General features: G+C 37.9%; 1 protein-coding gene and 1 long non-coding RNA gene across 3 annotated transcripts; one reads left to right on the forward strand and one right to left on the reverse strand.

The window, feature by feature from the left end:
* The first annotated feature begins 597 nt into the window (after positions 1-597).
* ATP6V1G3 (ATPase H+ transporting V1 subunit G3) lies at positions 598-25946 on the forward strand. 2 transcript variants are annotated; one of them, XM_040463529.1, is made up of 4 exons: positions 598-731; positions 13091-13191; positions 20583-20782; positions 22057-22295. In XM_040463529.1, exons 1-3 carry the CDS (start codon positions 650-652, stop codon positions 20754-20756), a joined length of 357 nt encoding a protein of 118 aa, XP_040319463.1. In that variant the 5' UTR covers positions 598-649; the 3' UTR covers positions 20757-20782; positions 22057-22295. The 2 variants fall into 2 exon arrangements, with proteins under 2 accessions (XP_040319463.1, XP_040319462.1); XM_040463528.1 differs by lacking the exon at positions 22057-22295 and adding an exon at positions 25829-25946 and having other exon boundaries at positions 601-731.
* On the reverse strand, positions 22953-25818 carry LOC121022423 (uncharacterized). The gene is made up of 2 exons (XR_005786936.1): positions 25566-25818; positions 22953-24589 (listed from the first exon to the last, which is right to left on the reverse strand). It is a non-coding gene; the product is annotated as an uncharacterized LOC121022423 (long non-coding RNA).
* Positions 25947-26368: the final 422 nt, after the last annotated feature.

Consider the following 26368-nt stretch of genomic DNA (forward strand, 5'->3'; position numbering starts at 1 on the left):
TCTAAAACCAGAACTGCATGGACAAGAACAAAGAAAGGTCTTTCAACTTGAAAGAAAAATTTTGTGGGGCGCCTGCATGGTTCAGTCTGTTTAGCATCCAACTTTGGCTCAGGTCATGATCTCACGATTCATGAGTTCGAGCCCTGCATGGGGATCTGCTGACCTCTCGGAGCCTGGAGCCTACTTTGGATTCTGTGTCTCCCTCTCTCTCTCTGCCCCTCCCCCACTCACCTCCCTTTCTCTCCCTCTCTCAAAAATAAATAAACATTTAAAACAAGAAAAAGATCATAAATAAGTCAATATTTCTTGGAAGAAAGAAGCTAATCTGCCAAAAAGTATCTTACTTGCTTTTTTTATAAGTAGACTCAATGCCCCATGAAAATCTTATTTTGTATAGAAGACTGAAGTTAGCTGAAATGACAAGTTTTCAGCTTCCTCATTTTGACTGAACTTGCTTTTCTGGATTCCACCCTTGGGCTCTCCTTGGGGCCCAGCTATCTGGCCCAATCAGGCCATTTGGGAACAAACACCTGTGTTTAGAACTCGCTGTTGACACAACAATCTGAGTTATGTGGTGATTTCTTAAAGGATAAATAGATGTGCCACTTCCCGGATTTCACAGAAGCCACCTAACTCGAAGCAGGCTGCCATGACCAGCCAGTCTCAGGGGATCCACCAGCTCCTTCAGGCAGAAAAAAGGGCCAAGGACAAGCTAGAGGAAGCCAAGAAGAGTAAGTCTCCGTCCTGTCTTACTTATAAGGGATTTGTTACAAAATGATTGAGGCGGGTGCAACGAAATGAGCATGGGCCTTTAAGGGCAGACAGACTCTGCTTCAAACCCTGTTTCCACCACACCCTCAGAAAGCTTGGCCAGTTCACTGAAACTACCCAGTCATATGTCCCTCTGGCTACCCAGAGGACGAAGTTCTCTAACCCAGATCCTCCAAAGAGGTCATGTGCTAAATGAAATGACAGTGGACATTGAGTTTACAAGGAGACAAGGCCTTGAGGCTTGTCTCTGCACCTTCCTTAATGTTGCCACGCCTCAGTTTCTCAATATTGTGAAACGGTTAAGAGATAGACAACTTCCAGACTGAATCTACTTGTGAGTGAACGTGAGCAAATTACTTACCCTCTGTAAGCATCAGCTTCTGTTCCTATAAAATTGTGACAGTAACAGTTAACAGTTGGTTCCCATCCCTCTTTAATATTGGCTTTTAACTGCCAATATTTTTTAAATATTTCCATTTTATTCTCATTTTCTAACTTTCTTTTTATGTAGTCATGCATCTCTATATTAGTACAGAATGATCTCAGTAAATGTCAAGCCCCTTCCTATGCTCTTTGATATTCACCACAACCATATGAATGAGATGCTACTATTATTTCCACATTATGTATGTAAAAACTGAGAATTCATCATTTGCCAAAGGTCATATTTTAAAGATAGAAAATATCATGCAGGCACCATGCTTAATTCTTACTTTATTTACGCACACCAACTCTTTTGGCAAAGAGGAGAAATGATGCTCAGATAAGTTAGGCAACTTGCCTAAAGTCACACATAGTACAAATGGTACAGAGAAGATCTTAACAACTGCACTATACAAAACTTTCATAATTTTCATAATGAATAAACTAACATGTTGTCAATGAACAACTCAAATTTAGGAATAAGAACTATGCTTTTTCCACTATCCTGATTCATATCACATTATTATTTAATCTATAATAATTTGTGTCTATTAGCTTCTTCCTAATGACATGTCTTGCCCCTGCAATTAGATTCAAAATTCAGTAAGAAGTGGCCCCATCTTAAAAATGTTGATGCAACTCTTTGGGTGAATAGAGTGATAGGAACAGAGTACGTAGTGCAAAAGCTTGTTTAGATGTATGGAATGGGATGCTGTAACAGTGCATTATAATGCAAGAGAAGAAACCAGAGCGAGGCACTACTCATTCCACAGGGTTTTTTGATCACAGGTAAAATCATTTTTCTTTCTTAAGTTGATCTCTTGAGCGGTGGGCAATGTAACCACCAACAGCGGCAAAAGGAGGACTTCATCATGTGGAAGGTGCTCAAAGAGAAAAGGAAGGAGAAAAACTTAAGACAAACTTTACCTACTTCTCCATTTCTTTTTCTATAACAAACCATGCAAATGACTGCAAAATGGTATGAATGCAGAGTAATTTTACCGAAAACAAAGCAGTCAAGGACCTGCTGATTGAAGCAGTGTAGAAAACTTCCTTATCTTTTATGCAAATTTTTAACCACGTTTAGAACTTCCAGAACAGAAGACCAACTTATTTTAAGATGTTAGAATTGCATTACCTTTGCTTCCTCATCATGGAAAAAGCAAAATTACAATATCATATGATTCAGTTGCTTTTTGCCAGTGTGTCTTTTGCAAAGCCGTTCGAGAAGAAAGGCTTTGTGAATCATGCAAGTTGTTTGGAGGAGAGGACCACTCAAAACTTTCTAGACACAGATTTCATAGTAAAAATAAAAGCCAACCTTGTTTGCCTTTCGGCGAGCGAATATGCTGTCCTTGGACAATCTTCCCCAGAAGGCAGTGTTGTAAACCACGTATTATCTTATTTTCATACAAAACATTCATTTGATTTGCCAGTAACTTGAAGTACTTGTGTACTTTTTCCCTTGGTCTTCAATCATAAATATTCAAGCCAATATGCAACCAGTAATCATAAGTATCCAGGCCATAAAAACATTTTGGAAAATATTTTTTCAAATGTTATTTCCACAACCAACCTTTGCGCTGTATTTTACGGAGAATGTCAGTCTGTCCTCTTTGCCTCACAAAGCATAGGCTTTAAGGACAGTTTTCTCCAGATAGTAGCTGCTTGCTTACGTAGCTATCAGCAGGTAACAGTTTTTGGTTACAACTTCAGTTGCTGCACCCGTCATACTGACTTCTCAAGCATTCTGTAGCAAATAAAATACTACCTTTTGTACCTGGTATTTTGCCACCTTTCTCATATTTCACTGGCTTTGTAATTTATTAATTTATTTAATTTAGTAAATATTTATTGAGTGCCTACTGTTTCCAAGCCATTTTGTTATATACACTAATGAGTAGACCTAGACTCTTCCGTAAACAATTCTAGTGAGATAAATGCATAAATGAACATAAAAAGGAGAAAGGAATAATGCCATGAGAGGTACAGATAGCCATCATTTTTGTAAACCCATATATTTCACTTTCTCCCCCCCCAAAAAACAATGCATTTGAATATCTGACAATAGTTTCAGATGAAAACCAATACATCGCAATAGTGGCCACCATCATGGGAAGTCTAGGATCACTTTCTCTTTGTTAAATCCATTTATGTGAAAGCTTCTCAGAAATCTGCACATGGAAGGACTCCTTAATATATATCTAAAAGAAAGAAAGAGAAAAAGAGAGGGAGAGGGAGACAGGGAAGGACGGAGAGGGGGGAAAAAAACAATGGCAATTCACATGTTAATCATTTTAGAAAAATGCAAGATTAGTAAGGTAGTATATTTATATATAATGCTGCAAAAATATTAATATATTCCATTAAAAAGGACTGCCTTGGAGCTCGTGAAGTTGCTGAGGTATAATACAATATGAGGTATAAATGCTTTGCCTTAAGGGATATAGATAAGAGTTTGTAGACTTGATGTATCAGGAATTCTCCTGAAGGCTGTTAGGTCTCTGGAAATGAAATATACAGGTCTCTGCTCTCAAGACACTCACCGGTCACGAGAGAACATTGTGGCTGGGCTGATGTGAGGGAAAATGGTGAGCAGACTCAAAAAGTTGGGCTGTGAAACAACAGAGTAGAAAAAGCATTGGTTTTTTCCTTATGTTTCCACATCTCTGAGTTTGACTCTTTTTTAGATAGAAATACAAGATATATATATGAAATATATAAATATCACATATATATATATATTTATATATATGCCATACGTATGATGGATACATAGATAGATAGATAGATGATAGATGATAGATAGATGGCCATGATGTTTTAAGGATCAGAAAACTATACCTAAGATAGAGTATAATCAAAATAGTTATTTTTATTTTTAACTAACATAATATGTATACTTATATATTACTATAAGGAATAAAAATAAGAGAATGGAATAAAAGATTAGGACGATCTAATTTTTTTTTTTTTTTTAACAACTGCTGCTAGTTCTGGGTCAGCTTTTCCTGTAATGAGGGAAAGTTGGACTGCTTCTAGTAGATGGCTAGGAAAGCTCAGATATCGGCCTGTGTTTACTGATTACAGATTAAATTATATTTATAGTTAAGACACAAATTTTTACGTGCAAAATAGTCTTGCTGTTAGGTCGATTTTAGATGGAATCACAGTAGTTTGGCACTATTTTAAATTATCTTACTTGGAATTAACACCTTCTGCCTTAAAAATTTGCATGAATCAAAACATAAAAGTGAGTGTGTGGGCCCAAGGCAAGTTACATATTTTACAGCAGAACATCAGACCTGTCCTGGAGTTCCAGGTATGGGCGACTGAACTACTTTCAACAGAATTAGATTAGAAATTCAAGGTACCATCATCAATAGGCAGAAAAAAGACTTGTGTTCCTCTGAAATATATGGTATTTTTACTTGTAGTTATGGCTTGTTATGAGATCAGCATTTATTCCGTTTACACCCATTGAAACTTGGAAAACTCTACAGCTCTTTTGAAATGCTCAAATACACGTGACTCAACATCACATAGAGAATCCATAATCCCTAATTATTTCCAAAGGTGAACCATAGCCTTTCTCACAAATAAACACTCAGTCTATCTACTTTGGCCGCTGACAAAAATAGTGTTTAACTCAAAATTAGAACTTGTATTACAGAATATAAATTGGAAGGTGTGGTAAACAATGTAAATGTTCAAATCTGAACATGAGAAAAACTGAACAAGTAGGTATATTTAAAACGTTCTACAAGCAATAGACAATCTTAATAAAAGTGAAGGACACACCTAGAATTTTCTGCCAAGATGGTGTGGTCAGTGCTGGCTTTCTGGATCTGGTCTGCCTGGTGGCAAATCCAGTTTTTGCCTCCTACTGGGTGGGTGAATTGGCCAGATTATCTTTGAACCTCACTGTGTCTCAGTTTCCTTGGCCTCAAAATGGAGATAACACTATCTGCCTCATGGAATTTTCAAGATTGCCTGAGTTAATATGTATAAAGGACTTAAAACACTACTTGGCACATAGTAGGTGTTCAATAAATGTTAACTATGAATATTCTTCCACTACTTAATAAAAAGAATTCTGTCAAAAAGTACAGCAGAATAATAGAGCTCCACTGATCTCTGAAGCACAATCTTCTATGAGGGCCTCTCTGAATTATACTTTAGTGCAAAATAAATAGTTAAGACAATATTTTGACTATCTACTTTGATGATACATCAGCTAATATAATAATGCAGATTCGTTTGTGTTGGGTCTATAGGACACCAACCATAAATATTTTTTTTAAATCATCTAATTGCCTATTTGCTTCCAAATAGACAGATATTCCAAATTATTTAAACAAGCACCTTGATTTGATTTAATAAATTCTTCTCTATGCAAGTGAATATTTTGGTTCATGAAGACATGGCTTTTAATAAACTAATAAAATAAAAGTTGTTATATTAGAATTTCATGGCCCTGTCTTGTGTGTTTTGTAGGCCTGTAAATTTTTTCTCTCTTTTTTTAACAGTCCACAGACTAATGGGGTATTTGTAAGTATATTGGACTTTCATTTCTTCAAGTGGGACATATTAAAACAGCCACAGAACATTTTCATCTAGGAATAGCAATTGATTATATTCAATCCAGAATCTACACAAAACTACTAACCATTTTTTTTTAATAAGGAAAATACAAGTACAAAGAGTTGCAAAAGAAATACCAAGGAAGCAAAGATATGAAATGAGAGATTAGGGTCGGCAGAGAAACTGTGTAACCAAAGGAACTCTGCTGCTCTGTTTTTCTGGTGACATGACTTTATCCAATGTTTGTAGCAAGTGAGCAAAATAATGACATTCTTTGAACCAGGTTGGTTTTATCATACTATTCACAATCCCCAAAAGCCAAGGAAGGTTGTTGTTGTTTTTCTTCTGCACAACAGAATAAAAATGGCTATTCGTAGCAGACCACAATCTCCATTCACAAAGTGCTCTTTGTTTTCACATCAAGTAAGGTGGCCTCTGTTCGGTTCATGCATATTTTTGTCAGGTGGCTCATTCACTTGGATGTCTACTCTCCCTGCCACGCACGTGGATACCTAGCCTTGCTTCCAGTGCTCAGCTGGCACTTCGGTCTATTTCTTGTGCTCCCCTGTATTAGTTTCCTAGGGCTTCTGTGACTATTACCACAAACAGGATGGTTAAAAAAAAAAAAAGACCAGAAATGTATTCTCTCACAGTTCTGGAGGCCAGAAGTCCAAACACAAGGTGCTGGCATGGTTGGTCCCTTCTGGAGGCACTAAGGGAGAAGAATCTGTCATGCCTCTCTTTCAGCTTCCAGTGATTGCCAACAATCCTTGGCCTTCCTTAGTTTGGAGCTGCATCATTCTAATCTTTACCTCTGTAAGTACAGACCTTCTCCCTTATGTGTCTTCTCTGTACCTCTTTGTCTCTATGTCCCAATTTCCCTCTCCTATAAGAACACTCCTATAAGATGTAGGCCCCATCTTAATTCGGTATGACCTCATCTGAACTTGATTGCATCTGCAAAGACCTTATTTCCAAATAAGGTCACCTTCACGGGTACCAGAGGTTAGGATTTAAACATATCCTTCTGAAGGACACAATTGAACTCACAACGTCTTCTGTCAAATCCACTTGACTGACTGTCTTGAGCCTTTATCTTCTTTGTTCCCTTTTGTAAAAAGGTGCCTGTATTCCTTGTGTCTACCTTTTTTTATTCAAATTTCTCATTATTTTTTTTTATTTGAGTGTAGTTAACACACAATGCTACATTAGTTTCAGATGTACGATATAGGGATTCAACTTCGCTATACGTTACACTATGCTTACCACAAGGGTAGCTACCATCTGTCACCATACAACCCTGGTCCAATATCATTATCTATATTCTTTATGCTGTGCCTTTTATTCCTGTGACTTACTCATTCCATAACTGGAAGTCTGTCTCTCTCATTCCTCTTCACCCATTTTGCCAATCCCCCCACCACTCTTCCCTCTGGCAACCATGATTTTGTTCTCTGTACTTATAGGTCTAATTCTGCTTTTTGTTTATTTATTCATTTGTGGCTTTGTTTAGATTCCACATATGAGGGAGATCATATGGTACTTGTCTTTCTCAGCCTGACGGATTTCACTTAGCATAATACCCTCTTCAACCAGATTGTTGTCGCTGTAATTCCAGCAAAGTTCCCTTTGCCGAGACCACAAATATTGTTAACCTTTTTATTAATTAGATATCTCGGTCACAACTGGATCCCTCTTTCATCTTTGAAACTTTTCCTTCATTTGACCTTGGGACACCACTTTCACAGTTGGCTATCTGTCATCTTTCTAATCTCTAAAGTTGGGGTCCCAATTTGAACCTGTTTTCTTCTATATCTGTGGATATTGCCTATGTGATCACATCTAACCCATGGCTTTAAAAACCAGCTCCATAAATGATGATTCCTAAACTTGCTATTTCCAGCCCTGGTTGCTTCTTCAATCTCCAAAGTCATGCGAACATCCCCCTTCTCACTACCGTCGCTAGTTGTTTACCAGGCATCTCAGTTAAACTGCATTCTTAACTCTATTCCCAAAATCAAATATTAGAGTCATCATTGCCTTATCTCTCTCTCTCATGTTCATCCATCAACTCTGCCTTCAAAGTATATATAGCTTCTTGCTAATTCCTCTGCTACTTTACCATTTCCGGCAATCGTTAACATTTATCTGAACTATTGCAATAGATTACAAACTGGTCTTCCTGATTCTCTCTTGCCCCTACAATCTATTCTCACCACACCGGCCAAATAAAATTTTTTAAATCATATATAGTGTTATGCCCCACCTTTGCTAAATACCCTTCATGAATTTAGCATCTCAAGGACCAAACAAGCCTTGTCGTGCCCCATGAGTTCTGTGTGACCTGCCGTCACTGCTACCTCTCTAGTATCGTCTCCTAACATTCAGTCATCTTGTTCTCTTTCTTCCAGCCATGATAGTGTTTTGCTGCTTCTCGAGCATGTCACATACCCAAGGTTTTTGCATCTGCTGTTGCCTCTACTTGGAATGCTCTTTCCCTTCAGATAGCTGCATGGCTAATTGTCTTATTCTTTTAGGTCTCTGTTCATATATCACTTCACCCAAAAGACAAGGCTTACCTAAGTTAACACCATCTCTCTATCCCTTAGGCTCCTTCTTTCTTCTTCATAGCACTTATTATCACTATCATATCATAAACTCTGTTTTCTTTTTTTTTTTTTAATGTTTATTTATTTTTGAGAGAGAGAGAGACAGAGCATGAGTGGGGGACGGGCAGAGAGACAGGGAGACACAGAACCCGAAGCAGGCTCCAGGTTATGAGCTGTCAGCACAGAACTCAACACGGGGCTCCAACTCACGAGCCATGAGATCATGACCTGAGCCGAAGTCGGATGCCCAAACAACTGAGCCACCCAGGTGCCCCTAAACTCTCTGCTTTCTATCTCCACCTAATACGTTCAAATTACAAGCTCCATGAGAATAGAAAGTTGGTCTGTTTATGGTTTTCACTGCTGTATTTATAGATCTAGAAACAGCGTGTGGCACAAAGAGGATATTCAGTAATATTCGTTGCTTAAATGTCTCTTTTTTCCATTCTCTGTAGCATTTGACACTGTTGGCCACATCCTTCTTGAATGTTTCTTTGATTTCCCCTACTCCTCTGACCACTAACTCTCAGGCTTTTCCTGAGAGTCCTCCTCCTTTTCTTATCTCTTGAATGTTGGCAGCCCCCCAGTTTGAGACCTTAGCTCTCTTTTCTCCTCATTCTGTACACTCACCCTTGGTTGCAGTCCAAATCCTATCCCTATGACTAGCACATGTACAAACCCAGACGACTGACAGCCATTTCAGAACTTGCTTCTGGATCCAAACTTGTCTGTCCAGATGCCTTAACTATCTCCATTTGGATATCCTCAGGGAAGCCCACAGAGGCTTTTCTAGTGACAGCCTCAGGACTTTTCCTCAAACTCACATTGTATTAATTATCTTCGTTCTTAATCAAAGTTCCCCAGAAACTGGGCTCATTTTCCTAATCATGATTAAAAATAATCAAATAGCTGTTCTTTGTCGAGCATTTTAATTACATTTTTTTTTTCCTAAAACATCTAATGACTTACTGCGGTAAATTATTAAATCTGTTTTATAGATGAGAACACTCAGGCGCAGACACACTAATTTGCTTAAGGTTACAAAGCTTCTAATATCTTACTGCCGTTGTGCCTAGTGTATAATTTTGATTCTCTTCTGAAATAATAATAAACATCCCATCGTCCTCATCCCTAAACAAATTCCAAAACCCATATAACAATCCAGTCAACAGAACAGGGTCTCTGTGTCTCAAGGGTTCATTCGCATTTGGGACACTCAATTTAAAAGGCCTCTCCTAACCACAAAACCAAGGAGATCCCATCCTTCACATTGCACTCCCTCCTCCCAAATTGAGTTTTACCTGCCCAAATTGAGTTTTTAATTCTTTTCCTACAAATCACCTGGAAATCAATTCAAACATCTTTCCCCCTCTCTTTCCCTTCCACAAAATTTCCCGTAAAATATCTCAATCAGGGCATGTTGAATGTAGGGCATATTTGCATGACAAGCCACATGTCTAAAAAATGAATACCTTTATTAAGGTGTAGCCATTTACAAAGAGTGTCCAAAACTAGCTTAGGAAGGGTCTCTGTGCTTTGTTCTAATCTCCAAAATGAAATATTCATCCCCATTGCCGTCCTGCCTAAAAAGTCAGCTCAATCATCCCCTCCTGAGAAGTCTCCCCTGACCCCGCTTGGCAGCCTCCTCTGACCCCCATTCTACATATCTGGGTCCAGTTGTTTATATTTTGACTTACCCTAATAACATAATTTTTAAAAACTTCTTTAATGTTTTATTTGTTTTTGAAAGCAAGAGAGACAGAGTGGGGGGGGGGCGGAGAAAGAGGGAGACACAGAACACACAGCAGGCTACAGGCTCCAAACTGTCAGCACAGAGCCTGACATGGGACTCGAACTCGTGAACCGAGAGATCGTGACCTGAGCCAAAGTCTGACGCTTAACCGACTGAGCCACCCAGGCGCCCCTGTTTACCCTAATAACATAAGACATAACACGACTATTGGGATGGATGGCAAGCACTGATTGTCTAGAATTTAAGTAATGAAGATTTCCATAAATGTGTGATTTTCAATTGCCATGGAACAAACAGAACCAAAACATATGTTCCATTGTTTTCCTACTTGATTACATGTATTCTTCACAATTTTATGTATTTTGCATTTTCTTCTTGGAAGCCAGAGCACCATGTACACATTTCCAAATTACACTGTATTCGTGCAAGGACCATACCATGTGCATTTCTCTATCTTCTATTTGTAGCCCTATGCAGAATGTATAGTAGGTGTTCAATAAACAATGAATGAATAATGGATGGACAAATCAAAACCATCCTTTCCTGCACAACTCTGGAGCACCTGCTTTAGTAGTATAAGATAACCACGTCTTCTAAAGCAAACAAGCCTTGGGCCTGATAAGCCTGTATGACCTTGTAGGAAGTTTGGGACCAAATATTTGATTGTCATATTTAAAATCTGGACTGTTCCATATGATCGTCCTTATGTTTGATACAGACAGTATTGAGAAATAAGAATATAAACCTAAATGCTTAGGTCCCAGAATACTTTTAATGCTTAAGAAGATAAGGCATAATATTAAAATTTGGAAATCTTCCTACACAGACAGAGAAGAAAGCTAGAGGTTAATGGAAGTTGATTTCATGCATGCATTTTGCTTCACCTCTAGTCAAACAGCAAGCTTTAGGCTCCAGTTTCTTCCACTGGATTAAATCAGGTGTAGCATATGCAGGCTCTCACACAGCGGCAGCTGCTGAGTCTGTCCAGAAAATGGCTGTGCCAGCAGCAATTTCCCTGTGGCTCTCCTATTTAATTGAATGAGAACCAGCAGGTGACTGGTGCCATGACGGGGGAATCACAGACACACTCTGAGCCTGTCACTGTATGATGGAGCTAATATACAGCCTTTTAAGTAGAGCACTGGATTCTGCTCCAGGGTAGGGCACACAGAGCTTTTCCTATTATTATTATTATTATTATTATTTAATGTACTAGAGTTGTGACTTTGAACCCAATATTTTTATATATTATGTAATTAACATGGAAGAGTAGTGACGTCTCAGGTCATTTGTTTTATAAGTGATTATGAATCCCACAACCCATTATTACCAAGAAAACGTTAATACACGTTAAATATATGTTTGTCCTAATGTTAATGACAGCCGTGATAAGAGAGAAGGCTGAGGATCAGGGGATAGTTTCCCCTATCAACATATTGTGCATTTGTTCCGTGAATAGTGTTTAGCTGCCACAAAATGGTTAGAAATGTGGAGAATTAAGGAATCTGTAAATACAAAATGATAATGAGCATTAACTAAGTAGAAAAAAAGTAAGCAGTGTTGTTAATGTTCCGTTAAGCCTCAAGCATCAGAAGAGCACTAATTTTCACCAAACCTTGGATTTTATAGAGAGTAAAGACGTAGCTAAATGTCTGCTCTGCATGAGGCTTACTCAGTCCCATTCAAGGACAACAGGCATTAAAAGAGACACGTCAGTTTGTAACTCGGGAAATCTATCTTTATTCCGCATATATGTACAGTAACTGGCAAAACACTACATGCTTAGCAGGGAGAGAGCTTCAGGAACCATTTACACTCAAATGCTACAGAGGTATGTAAAAGTGAAGGCATATAAAAACATGTATGTATGTGGATGACAGAAGTTTATGTTAAGATTTTCTTTCACGCTGCTTAATGAGAACACGCTTACTTAGTTCAAGGTCTGCACAATATAACAAACAGGTGACAAAAATTCTGAGCAAAAGCTTGAGACACTATCAGAGAAACTGTTAAATAAGCAAAAGAATGAAGGTATTTAACTGAAATTGAAGGACAATGGGTTCAGATAAAAAAAAAATTTAATACAGTTTGGAGTTTCTTTAAAGTTTTAATGACCACAAAGCATTAGTACCTAACCCCCTGAAGGTGCTGGGGGGCATAGCAGCAATTAATATTAGTCTATAACCCCCCACCCCAAATTTACTCTGGTTGTCAAAAAAAAAGTCATGTGTCTAGCTAATGATCCCCGCAGCATTGTATTTGTCTGAAACTTTCATCTACATTGCTGTCTGCTGGCTTAAGGCTTACACCTTTGCTCTTAATAAAAGAAAAGAGAGCTATTTAACTAAGTCTCCTAACCATTAAAAACAATTGGTTTTACAGCCACTTTCAAGTCCCCCTCAGAGAAAGCTACTACAAAAAAATACCTACTTTGATGTGCTGTGGGGCTTAATCAGACATTCTAGAGTCAACAAATGCTAAGAAAAAAAATCCCAATAAAATGCTTTAAAAAATTGTAAGTCAGTTTGATAGAGTCTGAGTTGCATGTTTGTAGTGTTTTTGGAGATCTGCCAGTGTTAAATCGGATCCAGTTGGTGTGGACTGAAGTATTCCTGGCAGCAAATCAGGACAGAAAATCTGACCAAATAATGTCTTTCCGAGTAAGTGACAGCTAAAATCTGTTCTCTGGCTGTTACTGCTGTGAGTAAATGGGCAGATATTTTATTTAAACATATAAGTGTGAAAGAAAGTTGTCATTTCCATGCTCTAAAAAACCCAATTGAAAAAGTAAGGTGTTTTTCAATATTGTTCTTTAATGAACTTCACCATTTTAGAGAAATTTATCAGGAAAACAATGTAGACCTCGCCTATTTTATTTTTTTAGAATTGAAGTTTGAAATTCCATGTCGATTAAAAAATTCATTCCTCCTTTGCCACTGTTAATATTCAGGGAAAGAGAAGCGATTGAAGCAAGCTAAGGAGGAAGCCATGGCAGAAATTAACCAGTACAGAATGCAGAGAGATAAGGAGTTTCGACTGAAACAATCTAAGGTAAGTAAGAAAGCACAGCTTTTCTATGTGGTATAGATTATAATACATTAATATTCAAGAAGTGTAATGCAGAATATCAAGGGGGAAAAATACAACGGATTGAGCAGACCCAGTTCAACTAAGCCTGAACATCAGACTAAATCTTATACGTTACAGAATTACTGATTTTACATGTTCACTTTCCAGACTTTTCGATTTGCTGTCTAAAGTATCAATCAATAGTGTAGTCTAATATGCAGTCCATATTAAAAATCATATTTTCAAATATTCAAACTGAAGGGACTGGTTAACGTATTATTCCCACCACAGATGACGAACACATTTTATTAAGAAAAACACTTCAGAAAACATATTTTTTTTGTCTACTAATATTTACCACTACAATCAATAAAAAGTGTTTCACACTGTTATAGAATGAGTTTCTTGGTCAACTTTCTTTGGTATATTCAAGATTTACAAATGACCAAAGTAGAGGGGCGCCTGGGTGGCTCAGTCGGTTGAGCGTCCAGACTTCAGCTCAAGTCAAGATCTCGCAGTCCGTGAGTTCGAACCCCGCGTCGGGCTCTGGGCTGATGGCTCAGAGCCTGGAGCCTGCTTCCGATTCTGTGTCTCCCTCTCTCTCTGCCCCTCCCCCGTTCATGCTTTGTCTCTCTCTGTCTCAAAAATAAATAAACGTTAAAAAAAAAAAAATGACCAAAGTAGATATGGCAGATTCAGCAAATTGCTACAAAGTCTTCTGGTATTTTTTTTTATTATTTCCTTTTCAATTGTCTGGCTTCATTCAACAAATGTTTCATGAAAATATTTTTAAAAGGTTTTTCCTCCGCTAGCATTTTAAATATATCTATAGTTTACAGTGAAAAAAAAGTGCATGAAAATTTCAGAACCAACATCCTCCTTTTCTTACTGCGATATGACTATAATTTTTTTTTTAAATTCTGTGTGTTACAACTAAAGTTTATATGATATAAAGGTTTTTCCCCCCAATAGAAACATAAGTAAAGGCTGACATTGAAAGATGAACTTCAAGCACTTTGGAAATCCCCTTACTTACAACTTTTATTTTAGTGGGAGTAGATGTGGGGCTGGTAGAGGGTCAGGGAAATCGAATCCCATGATAGGAAAAACTTTTCCAGGGGGCTCCTTCTTAAAAGAAAAAGTCCTTCCCAGAATGAAGTGGACCACTCAGCAAAAATAAATTCTCCTCATCAGTCTTTCAAAAATAGAATCATAAAATCCTAGATCTATACATGTGTATACAGCCCTCCGTGATTGGCCCTTGGCTATCTCTCTGTCAGTTCTGAAAATGTCATGCACCCACTTTTTACTGTGAACTGCAGATACTTTTTAAATGCTCGTGTAGGAAAAAGCATTTCTTTATATTCTTATGAAAGATTTATTGAAAGAAACCAGCCAAATGAGAAGGAAATCACAAGGAAACACCAGACCACTTTTCAGCAATGTGCAACAAGATCTGCTTTGGTCATTTGTAACGTTTTCTACTACTTTTGTCTCCACTTGGTCTCTTCCAGCCATATCGGTCTTCCTGTTCTTCCCCAAACAGATTGAACACACAACTTCCAACTGTGCCTTTGCACATACTGTATTTGCTCCCTGGAATCATTATCTTCTAGACATATTCATCCTCCTTCGATCTCTGTTCATTTGTTAGCTCATCTTTCAGATCACCTTATTTAAAACTGTGTCTTTCATTAGAAAAGAAAGTAGTTTTCCATTATATTCATATCATGTAACACTACTAGATACATCATATATTTACATTTTTTACTTATTGCCTGTCTTTTCTTCTGCACTATAAACACCAAAACAATAAGGTCTATGTGTTGTTCTCTGTTATTTTCCCCAACAATGAAATAGTGTCTGTTCCATAGTAAGTACAATAAATATTCATTGAGAGAATAAGTAACTACCATTTCTTCTGTGACTTTATCTTCCTTATTGAGTCCTGTCATGACCCATAACATATTGGGACCTGAGAAAATAGTTATCCCTAACACCAGTCAGCATTTATTATTTTATGCAGGATATTTCTGATGTACTTATATTTCTAAGTCATAACAAAACTGACTGTAATTTTAGAAAGTAACTGGGTTAAATCTCTTGAAATGTTATTTCTTCAGAAGAATCTCATAAGATGTAAATCTGGCTCAGGATATTTGTTCTCTGCTTTGGAAAATAATTAAAACTCCTCATTGCTCTCATAATTGGAGCTCTAAGCCAATTTTACAGCTAGTTGATCAAAAGCTCACATCGAAAGGTCAACATGTTTAGGCCTCCACTAACTTCAAGCATATTGTAAAACCATTAGCACAGATATTCCTTCCTTGGCATGACCTCCATATGTCAGACATATTGCTATTCCAGTTAAATCTCATCATCATTAACCCAGGGCAAGTAGGAGGTCTGGGAGGAGACCCAAGAAGCCAGTTTTCTGCCTGCTGTGGGTGAGACACCTCGATGTTACTTTTTTTAATTGTGTCTTAGCTCTTGTTAATGTATGTGCTGTTTCCATTCCCCTGACATATCAACAAAAGCAGGTATCCCAATGTCGGTTGTATAACAACAAATATTGTTTTATTGAAGATTTATTTCTCCTTCCTTATCATTGCTACCAAATATAACATCTTCTACTAAAGAAGATATGACATTGCTAAAAGGAATCGGACCACAGTGGAAACATTAAATCTATTATTAATGCAGAAGTTAGAGGGATCATGAATCCCAACAGGAGAAATGAAAATAGTCGCCTGGAGCATAATGATGATTTTTCTATCTTCATCTTTCTTCCTGAATTCATATCATGAAAACATTTTGTTTCCTTGAAGCAACCATATATTGAGCATGCCAAATGGTGTTTTGCTCATGATAGTGGGACCCGAACTTCTGCTTTCCCTTAGACAGGAACATTTGAACTATTTATAAAGAAACGTACTGAATGTTGAAAGATTTCACCACCATCAGTCATTTAGCTGTAAACCTATATGTATCATTCTCAACACTGAAGTTTTGAAAATCAACAGTGAGAAGTCCTTAAAGGGTGCCCTTTGATCAAATGTACCCACCCCATGTCACACAATGATCAACTTCTAATTTCTGTAGTGTCCTAAGCATTCAGATAGAAGGCTTCTGCCAACGAGAGCAATAGAACACAGGTAATAAGTTCTCTGTAATATCTAGAGATCTGATCGTTCTATTCAGTTCAACAAATAGGTATTGGGCATCCACTTTGAGGTGTTTGAAGCACTTGTAATACATCAGTGGACAAGATGCCACTGATCCTTTGTGGAGCTTATGTTCATTTCTTTACTCACCTGCATGGTTTAAATCAACACTGTCTGCAGATATAAAGGTATGGAATTCTTTCCATGGAAGGCCGTCTAAAATAGTATATGGTGCCAGAGGGAAGGTGTGTGGGGAGATGGGTGAAATAGGTGAAGGGGTTTAAGAGGACACCTAATGAGCCCTGAGTAATATATAGAATTGTTGAATCACTATATTGTACACCTGAAATTAACATAAGATTGTATGTTAACTATATAAGAATTTAAAATAAGGTAAAAAATTAAAAAAATAGTGTATGGTTAGTTATTGGTATAGTAATGTCTAGGGAACAATGTAGAAACTCAAATTACTGTGCATCAAATAAACTCAGAAAAAATATTATATTTAATTATGCAGGATGAGACATGAGATTATGAGCCTTTTTTTAAAGGGTATTCCAATGTTTCTGAAAGTGTATAATGGCTTTAAAAAACTAGAAAGTACAAGCAACACAATCAGTGAAAAATCACTAACATTTCCTGATTGGTTGCTCAGTGCTAGGCTCCTTGCTATGTACCATCTCTACTATAATCCTTTCAGAAAATTATCATGTTGTCGTAGAAAACCACATTAAGAACACAACTAATAGTAGTAGCTGTCATCTGTGGATTAAACCTGCACTGTCAAAAAGGGTGGCCACCAAACAGACACATGAAAAGATGCTCAACATCACTCATCATCAGGGAAATACAAATCAAAACCACATTGAGATACCACCTGACACTGGTCAGAGGGCTAAAATTAACAACTTAAGTTGGCAAGGATATGGAGAAAGGGGAGCCCTCTTGCACTGTTGGTGGGAATGCAAACTGGTGTAGCCACTCTGGAAAACAGTGTGGAGGTCCCTCAAAAAATTAAAAATAGTTACCGTGTGATCCAGCAATAGCACTACTAGGAATTTATCCAAAGGATACAGGAGTACTGATTCATAAGGACACATGTACCCCAATGTTTATAGCAGCACTATCAACAATAGCCAAATTACTGAAAGAGCCCAAATATCCATCAACTGATGAATGGATAAAGAAGATGTGGTTTATATATACAGTGGAATACTACTTGGCAATGAGAAAGAATGAAATCTTGCCATTTGCAGCAATGTGGATGGAACTGGAGGGTATCATGCTAAGTGAAGTAAGTCAGTCAGAGAGAGATATGTTTTCACTCATATGTGGAATTTGAAAAACTTAACAGAAGACCATGGGGGAAGGGAAGGGGAAAAAATAGTTTCAGAGAGGGAGGCAAACCATACGAAACTCTTAAATACAGAGAGCAAACCTAAGGGTTGATGGGGGTGAGGCAGGGGAGAGGGGAAAAGGGTGATGAACACGAGGAGGGCACTTGTTGGGATGAGCATTGGGTGTTAGAGGTAAGCGATGAATCATGGGAATCTACTCCCAAAGCCAAGAGCACACTGCATACACTGTATGTGAACTAACTTGACAGTCAATTCTATTAAAAAAAAAAAAAAAAAAAAGGTGGCCACTTCACATATAGCTAATGAAACTTGAAATGTAGTTAGTCCACATTAAGATATTCTGTAAGTATAAGACATACCAGATTACAAAAACTTCATATGAAAAACAATGGAATAATTTTTGTGTTGCTTGTACATTAAAATAATAATATTAAGAATATAAGCTTAGGGGCGCCTGGGTGGCGCAGTCGGTTGAGCGTCCGACTTCAGCCAGGTCACGATCTCGCGGTCCGGGAGTTCGAGCCCCGCGTCGGGCTCTGGGCTGATGGCTCAGAGCCTGGAGCCTGTTTCCGATTCTGTGTCTCCCTCTCTCTCTGCCCCTCCCCCGTTCATGCTCTGTCTCTCTCTGTCACAAAAATAAATAAACGTTGAAAAAAAATTAAAAAAAAAAAAGAATATAAGCTTAAATAAAAAATATTATTAGGGGTATCTGGGTGGCTCAGTTGGTCGAGCATCCGACTCTTGATTTTGTCTCAGGTCACGATCCCAAGGTCATGGAGTGTGGAGCCTGCTTAAGATTCTCTCTTTCCCTTTGCTCTTCTCCCACTCACACAGATGTGTGTATGTGTGTGGGGGAGGTGGAGGAGGGGTATGCACACGTGTGCACACGTTCTCTCAAAAATATATATATTACGAAAATTAATTTTACCCAGTCTTTTTACCTTTTGAATGTGACTCTAGAAAATTTAAAATCATTTGTATGATTTGCTTTGTGGGTCATATTACATTTCTACTGGACAGCTTTGAAATAAAGAACCTAAGGTTGAGGGGCGCCTGGGTGGCTCAGTTGGTTGAGCGACCAACTTTGGCTCAGGTCATAATATCACCGTTTGTGGGTTTGAGCCCCGCGTCGGGCTCAGCGCTGACAGCTAGGAGCCTGGAGCCTGCTTCGGATTCTGTGTCTCCCTCTCTCTCTGCCCCTTCTGCACTCATGCTCTGTCTCTCTCTGTCTCAGAAATAAATAAACATTAAAAAAAAACTAAAAAATAAAATAATAAAATAAAATAAAATTGAATTGAATTAAATTAAATTAAATTAAATTAAATTAAATTAAAAAAAAAAGAACCTAAGGTTGAAATAAACTTTTCCAAAGTCCTACAGTATAGTGCAGAAATCTAACCTAATAATAGCTATTTTAACACTGCTCCAAAGAAAAAAATGATAATAATTTTATAATAGTTTGTCTTTTAAATATTTCAACACTTAAAACATTGGATTTAGGACTTTTTTTAGTGGGGTAGAATCTCACTTAATATAGTAGCTTTAGAGGAAAAAAATGATTTTGGTAGAATTATTTTGGTAAATAGTTCTCTTCCATTTTTAAACTTCTACCTAGCAAGAGAAATTCAGTCCATATGTCTGCTCCTTGTATGCTCACTTATCTCAATGTTATTTTATAAAAGTTACTTGATGTCTTAGAAGCTATATTTCCTTAAAATGATTTTCTTTGAACTGGGAAGCCCTTATTGCATGGTATATAAACAGAAAAGAACTTGAACCTGATAGCTTTCAATTGTGTTTGATTTCAAGTTTAGGACCCAGAAAGATAATGCGAATTCTAGAATTTAGAATAGTCTAACAACCCTGAAATAGAAGTCAATCATTAGTGGAGTCTCTTGGACTGAACTTAATGCATACCTTCCTTGTGTGTAAACATTCACAGAAGAGAAAAACAAACAAAAAACAGCTGTGTTGCCTTAACAATACCATGTTTAAGAAAGGCTGAGTTTACAAAGGAGATGAATTAGGAGTTGATTGCTTTACAAAGGGTAACTTTTCAAAGGATTTTACTGAAGAATTCCTTTAAATTAGTAACTCCCCTGGTGAAATTATATTTTGGTCAAATCTCTTGGAGATAAATGGAAATACTGGGAATCACTGTCGATAAAAGAGTAACCAGAAAGATATATTAAACTGTATCTAAATATATAATGTAAGTAAATGGACAAGTATATCTTAATATGAAAGAAATCCACTTTATATTAAAATTTTCAAAATTATCTATTATCCAAAAAGAGATACACATGCATGTAAAAGTACCTTACTGGGCATATCGTGACTATACCTTCCTGGAAAACAACAATTAATCAGTTTAGATAATATATTTAAAAAATTGGCAAATCAGTTATTTGCTCTTTGAAAACCAGCACAAGGGATTTAATGATGTCTTACCACTTTACTTTCCAGACTTTTAATTCAGAAAAGTAAGCAATGTGGAAGATAGAGGAACTGTATGGCAACTCTTACAAATATATGAAAAATGCAGTACAGGAAAAACCTCCTGAGTATGGAGGATGATTGTGAATGTGCCTCCAATTTGTACTGTGTGGGGACCAGCCTAGAAGTAGAAGTAACTGACCATGGCCACCTTTCATTTTTTAGGAAAGTTTATCCATCCCACTTATGGTATTGGTGATCGTATCCATTCTCTGAGAAAGTTCTAGAAAAATAATACGCAATGTGTACACTCTAGAACAATCTTTAATAAATAGGCCAAAACAAGTTTAAGTAGTAGACCAGTTACACTTTACTATGGATAGTGTGGTGAATTCTGTCCATTGTATTTTGTCAGGTAATGGGGTCTCAAAGTAATCTCTCAGAGGAAGTAGACGAGCGAACACTCGGGAAGATAAAAGAATTGAATGGAAGCTACAACAAGTACATGGAAGTCGTGCTGAAACAGCTTTTGAACATGGTTTGCGACGTGAAGCCGGGAATCCACGTAAACTACAGAGCTACCCACTAAACGTGCACCCTACTGCTCAATAAATGGTATGTGCATGAAATTTGAAATGTAAATCTTAAATTCACTAGACATTTACAGATTTCAATGTGACATAATTCACACATAAGCACTGAATTTAAAAGCAAACAAACAAAGTTGTTATATCTTTCTTGGTAACAGGCGTGACTTGTCATTTAACATAAAGTAAATCAAACCGGCAGAGTAACATATTTTTTGACACTTGGCAGAAAAATGTGAACCTGGCCACTTTTTAGCGAGTATGAGGTTTAGGGGGGGAAAAATGCTTCTTCTGAGCAATTTAGAAAATGTTTTCTTTGTTGTAGCTGTTAAAAGATCATTTTTAAAGAAAGATTTCTATCTCAGACAGATACAAAATGAACAGATGTCAAGGATTTTGTTTAAGTCATTAGTGAGGAAACCAGTCATTAATCAATGAGGAAATCAGTAAGATGTTACCACTAATTCAAAGAACAGTAAGAATGTCATAGATACAGAAATGATAGAAAAATAGATAAATGATAGATAGATAGATAGATAGATAGATGCTAGATATAGAGCCACCTGGGTGGCTCAGTCTGTTGAGTGTCTGACTCTTGATTGCGGCTCAGGTCATGATCCCAGGGTCGTGGGATCAAGCCCCACCTTGGGTTCCACTCTGAGTGTGGAGCCTTCTCCACACTCTCTCTCTCTCTCTCCCTCTCTCTCTCCCTCTGCCACTCTCCCCCTAAAGAAGATAGATGATAGATAGATAGAGATTAGAGAGAGAGAGAGAGAGATGATACAGAAAAAGACATGAGTTGGTTATGTAACCATTCTCTCTGCCTACCTTCAACTAACCAGATATTCTTCTTTCAACTATCATTTTTTTATTTTTATTTTTTTAATGTTTATTTATTTTTGAAGGAGAGAGAGAGAGCATGCATGAGCGCTAGTGGGGGAGGGGCAGAGAGAGATGGAGACGCGGAATCTGAAGCAGACTCCAGGCTCTGAGCTGTCAGCACAGAGCCTGATGTGGGGCTCGAACTCAGGAGCCATGAGATCATGATCTAAGACGAAGTGGACACTTAGCCAACTGAGCCAACCAGGCGCCCCTCAATTATCATTTTTTAAAAGAGAAAAGTGAATGATAATTAAATGAGCTGTTAGCATAGGTGTTTAGGCTTAAAAACAATCAATCAATCAATCAATCAATAAAACAAACAAACAAAAAAAGCCCCAGGTGATGTAGCAGGTTAGTATGTATTATGAATTGAATGTTTGTGTCCCTCCCAAAATTTATATGTTAAAATCTAATCCCCAGGGTCACCGTATTTGGAGGTGGGCCATTTAATAAGTAATTGAGTCAGGAGAGTGGAGCCCTCGTGATTAGAATTCGCACCCCTATAAGACACCAGAGAGCTAGTTCACTCAGAGAGGAGAAGTTGGCAATCTGCAACCCGGAAGAGGGCTCTCACCAGCCCCTGACCATGCTGGTACCCTAATCTCAGACTTCCAGCCTCTAGAACTATGAAAAGTAAAATTTTTGTTATTTATAAGCCACCCAGTGTGTTTGGTACTTGGTTATAGCAGCCCCCGCCCCAAACTGATGCAAACAGTATGCCATTAGCCCAGCCACCTAGACGGGAATCACTGAATTCTTTTTAGGTACTGGGCACTTTAAGTACAACGTATGAATTATCTTGATCCCATTATTGTGTGTTGTGTTAGCACGCATCCCTGTTTTACAAAATGGGAAATAGCAATTAAGGAACTTGTCCGCAGTTGCTTGAATGACAGTGACATGGGACTTCCAGTCTGGCCAATGACTCCAATGTCCTCACCCTTCATTACTTACTCCCCGAAAAGTTTCTGTATTTACATCATTAAGAATCTCTGAGTACTCTGCTTTTCCAAGAATATATGCAGACAAAATTTAGTCCCAGTTGAAACAAAATTTAACTGGTAAATTTTAATCATTACCAAATTATTCAATTCCAAATATAGACTAAAATTATTCTAAATGATCACTGTTTTAGATTAACCTACACTAGATGTAGGTCCCCCTCTAGCAGACAAAATTAAAATTTTACCACATAGTCTTAAATCTCAGAAACATTCAATTTTATATTGACATTGGGCAAGTGGATGAAAAATTTAATATCATTTGTTTTTCCCAACTTGTTGGGCAAGGAAACCCAAACAGGTTAGTTTTTTTAAAATTTCAAATAGATTTCTCTGTTTGCCAGAAAGACAACTGATTCTCCAATTAATGACCAGAAGGGTATCAACCTTTCCTAGGAATGATGTCCTTTAGTTTTGGGGGGTAGAGGGGGAACGAAGGTAAGACATCAAGTAAAGTTGCCTCCCTCAAATGAGGGCAGCCATGGAGGATTTCCACTTTAACACAGATTTGGAGATTTTGATTACTCCTTCAGAGGTGAGTTACATAAAACAATGACCAAAACTGCACTTTTGAAAAATTGCCATGTGAAAAGATAATTCTAAAAGACATAGCCTTGTGATTTGCCTTACATATCTTACCTCGTGAAAAATATCTTAAATACCTTATTATGAAAACTATCGAGATGTCAATTTTCTGTGTAAGAAAAGCTTGAATATGTAATCTGGAACACACAAGTTGATAATAAATTCCTGAGCCTACACGGGATGGTTTTTTTAGGCTTACATGCAATAGAAATACACTAAAATCGGTAGAGGATTTTTCTCAGCAGTAAAGGAGCTACGACAGCCGGAAGACAGTGGTGAAGATTGGGTGTCACTAGCCTGTGTGTCTGATCTTGGCTGTGCCCCACACTCTCTATGTCCTGTTGGCAACTTACTCAATCTCGCTGGTCTCAGATTCTTAATGGCATTCAACTAAATGATCTCTATAGGCCCTTCAATATTCAATTCTACATACTAAATCAGACCATTTGCAAAAGTCAGTACTCATTACCTGTAGTGTTCTCACTTCTGTAGTATTTGTTAATGTTTTTAATGACCCCACATCTATTCTCAACATCTGAACTATTTCAGAACATCTCCCCAAAGTGTGCCACTTTGGCATGTGGGCTATTTTGAGCTGAAGGCAATCAAGACCCAGCAGACTCAAGAAAAATCTTTACCTCTCCCTTAAACTACCTACAAGAATTTGAGAAAGAGAGCTATTACCAAGAGATAACTTTTGCATCTACATGACCTATCTGTGTGGCAGGACAAACATCTAATTACCAAACATCTGCTCCTTTTATTATCCTGTGAATCACCCTCCTTCTTTTTGAAACTCCAGGCCCTTATCTCATCCCCTCGTGTAAGATGGCATTTAAGCTTCAATTGTCCTCGGGTCTAATCTTCTCATGGGCATCCTGTATGTGTGCAATTAAATTTATTTTCCTTCTGTTAATCTGTCCTATATTAATTTGATTACTAGACTATCCAAAGAACCAAAAAGGATGGAAGAAGCAAACATACTATGTTGGCAGGAATGTGTGGTGATCTCCAGCATTCTTAGCTCTGTAGCTCTGTAAAAGTGTAGTTTTTACACTCAAATATGGTTTCACATCTATGCCTAACTGAATGAGTCATTTTTCAAGAGCTCTCACACTCCCACAGATGGCTAAGCTGCCAGGTTTTACTTTATTTACATATGAAAAAGGTTTTACATATTTCAGAGACAACTCACTTATCTATGACAGCTTCCTCAGTCACAAAAAAAATGTTGACTTTTTTTTTGCACAGGTACTTATCCTAAAATAATTTTCCTGTTCATACAGGTCTTCACACAGAAATGGAATAAAGTAAGGATGTGTTTAATCGTCCTTCATCCTTCCTTTGATCGTTGGCACGATCAGAAACTGCAAAATGAAAAATGACTCCATTCTAAAAGCAAAGCCATGCAATTTACAGGATGTAGAGGAATAAAATGGTTTCTAATTTGTTTCTCTGTATTACACACAAACACGCACAAAGTCAAGAATTGCCACCAATAGATCAGCACTATTATTTTCTAGATGAACAGAACTAGGAGAATGGAGTTGGCCAGTGTATGAAAACCTGCCAATTTCTAAATCTCCAGATGAGGCCACTCTGGAAACACCCAATCCTCAACATGGAAAAATCCAACCTAGATCAACAGAGGTCAACAGAGCCACATTACTCACGGCGGCCCATAAACACATAAGTGAGAAAAGTGAAGACCATATAAACCACTTAGAAGACCTACAGTCTCAAGAGCAATGAGACTGTTATTTTAAGCCACGAAGTTTTAGGGTGATGTGTTATGAAGCAATAGCTAACTGATATCCCCATTAGCTATCGCTTTAAAAGAGGAGGGAGGACAATAAGACAGATATGTGACTGTCAGACTCAGATCTGTGAAGGAGGCCTTTGAGGAGGAAATGCATGGTGAGCAAATGAGAGACACCAGCTACAAGCTAACTAGAAAACTACGAAAATGGTCAGAGATGGGGCTACCACATGAAGGGGAGATGTGGCAAACATGTGTTTTTGTTTGGATAGGAAATGCGAGAGCATATTCGTACACCAATTGAAGTTCTCCCAGAGAAGAAAATATTTCTCTAAAGAACAGAAGAAAACTATTGCGGAAGCAAAGTCCCTGAGAGGGCAGGAAGCATAGGATTCCCATCTGAAGTAAAAGAGTTGACCTGACACTAACAGGAAGATGACATACAAGTGGCATTTGACATACAAGTGGTAGGTAGGTCTAGCAGTAGGGAGATGAGAAAGTTCCTGTCTGATTGACTGGTGTTTTCAAAATAAATATGAGGGAAATGATTAGCCGAGAATGAACAGAAATTTAAGGAGACTTACCCAGACAAGAGAAGGAGTGAATGGTTGTTTTAGAAAGTGACCAGATGACTGTGCTGGGGAATTATAATAAGACTGTCAAGCAGGGTTGAGTGTCCAAAGGAGACATATTGTTGTACTTGTAAAATGAAATAAAGTCAGTTGTGTGCTTTTGTCTGGTGATGGGGTGCTGCTCAGGTGCAGGCATGGGGGAAGCAGAGTCTGGTTCCACCTCTCAACTTCTGAACTGAGACCTGACATCAGCTCCCTTGTTCTTTTTCTTTCAGCTCTCAAGTTGAACTGGGATAATTCTCCTCAGAATGGATACTGTATTCCTAAATTTAAAGAGAACAAGATTATTGGAAGGAAAGTATGATAAAATAAAGCTAAGAATCTAAGCACAGAGGCCATTAAAAATGTAATGATTCTGGGGCACCTGGATGACTCAGTCAGTTAAGCATCCGATTCTTGGTTTTGACTCAGGTCATGATCTCACAGTTCATGAGTTTGAGCCTTATGTCAGCTCTGGCTGCCAGTGTGAAGCCTGGTTGGGATTCTCTCTCTCTCTCTCTCTCTCTCTCTCTCTCTCTCTGTCTCTCTCTCTCTCTCTCCCTCTCTCAGTCCTTCTCTCTTTCTCTCTCTCTCTTTCAAAATAAATAAACTTTAAAAATGTAATGCTTCTATTTCATCAATGGGAAGAAATGTAACCGCTGTTATTTCTATGTGATTGTCCCATATCCCATCCCCCTACCTCCATTCTCTTGGTGCTGCCGGATGTTGGCACTGCAGGAAGTGGTTAGGGCAGTGGGTTTCTTTTCTCACTTCTA

This window comes from Herpailurus yagouaroundi, unplaced genomic scaffold (genome assembly GCF_014898765.1).
Source record: "Herpailurus yagouaroundi ecotype Mexico unplaced genomic scaffold, PumYag 403, whole genome shotgun sequence".
Lineage (NCBI taxonomy): Eukaryota > Metazoa > Chordata > Mammalia > Carnivora > Felidae > Herpailurus > Herpailurus yagouaroundi.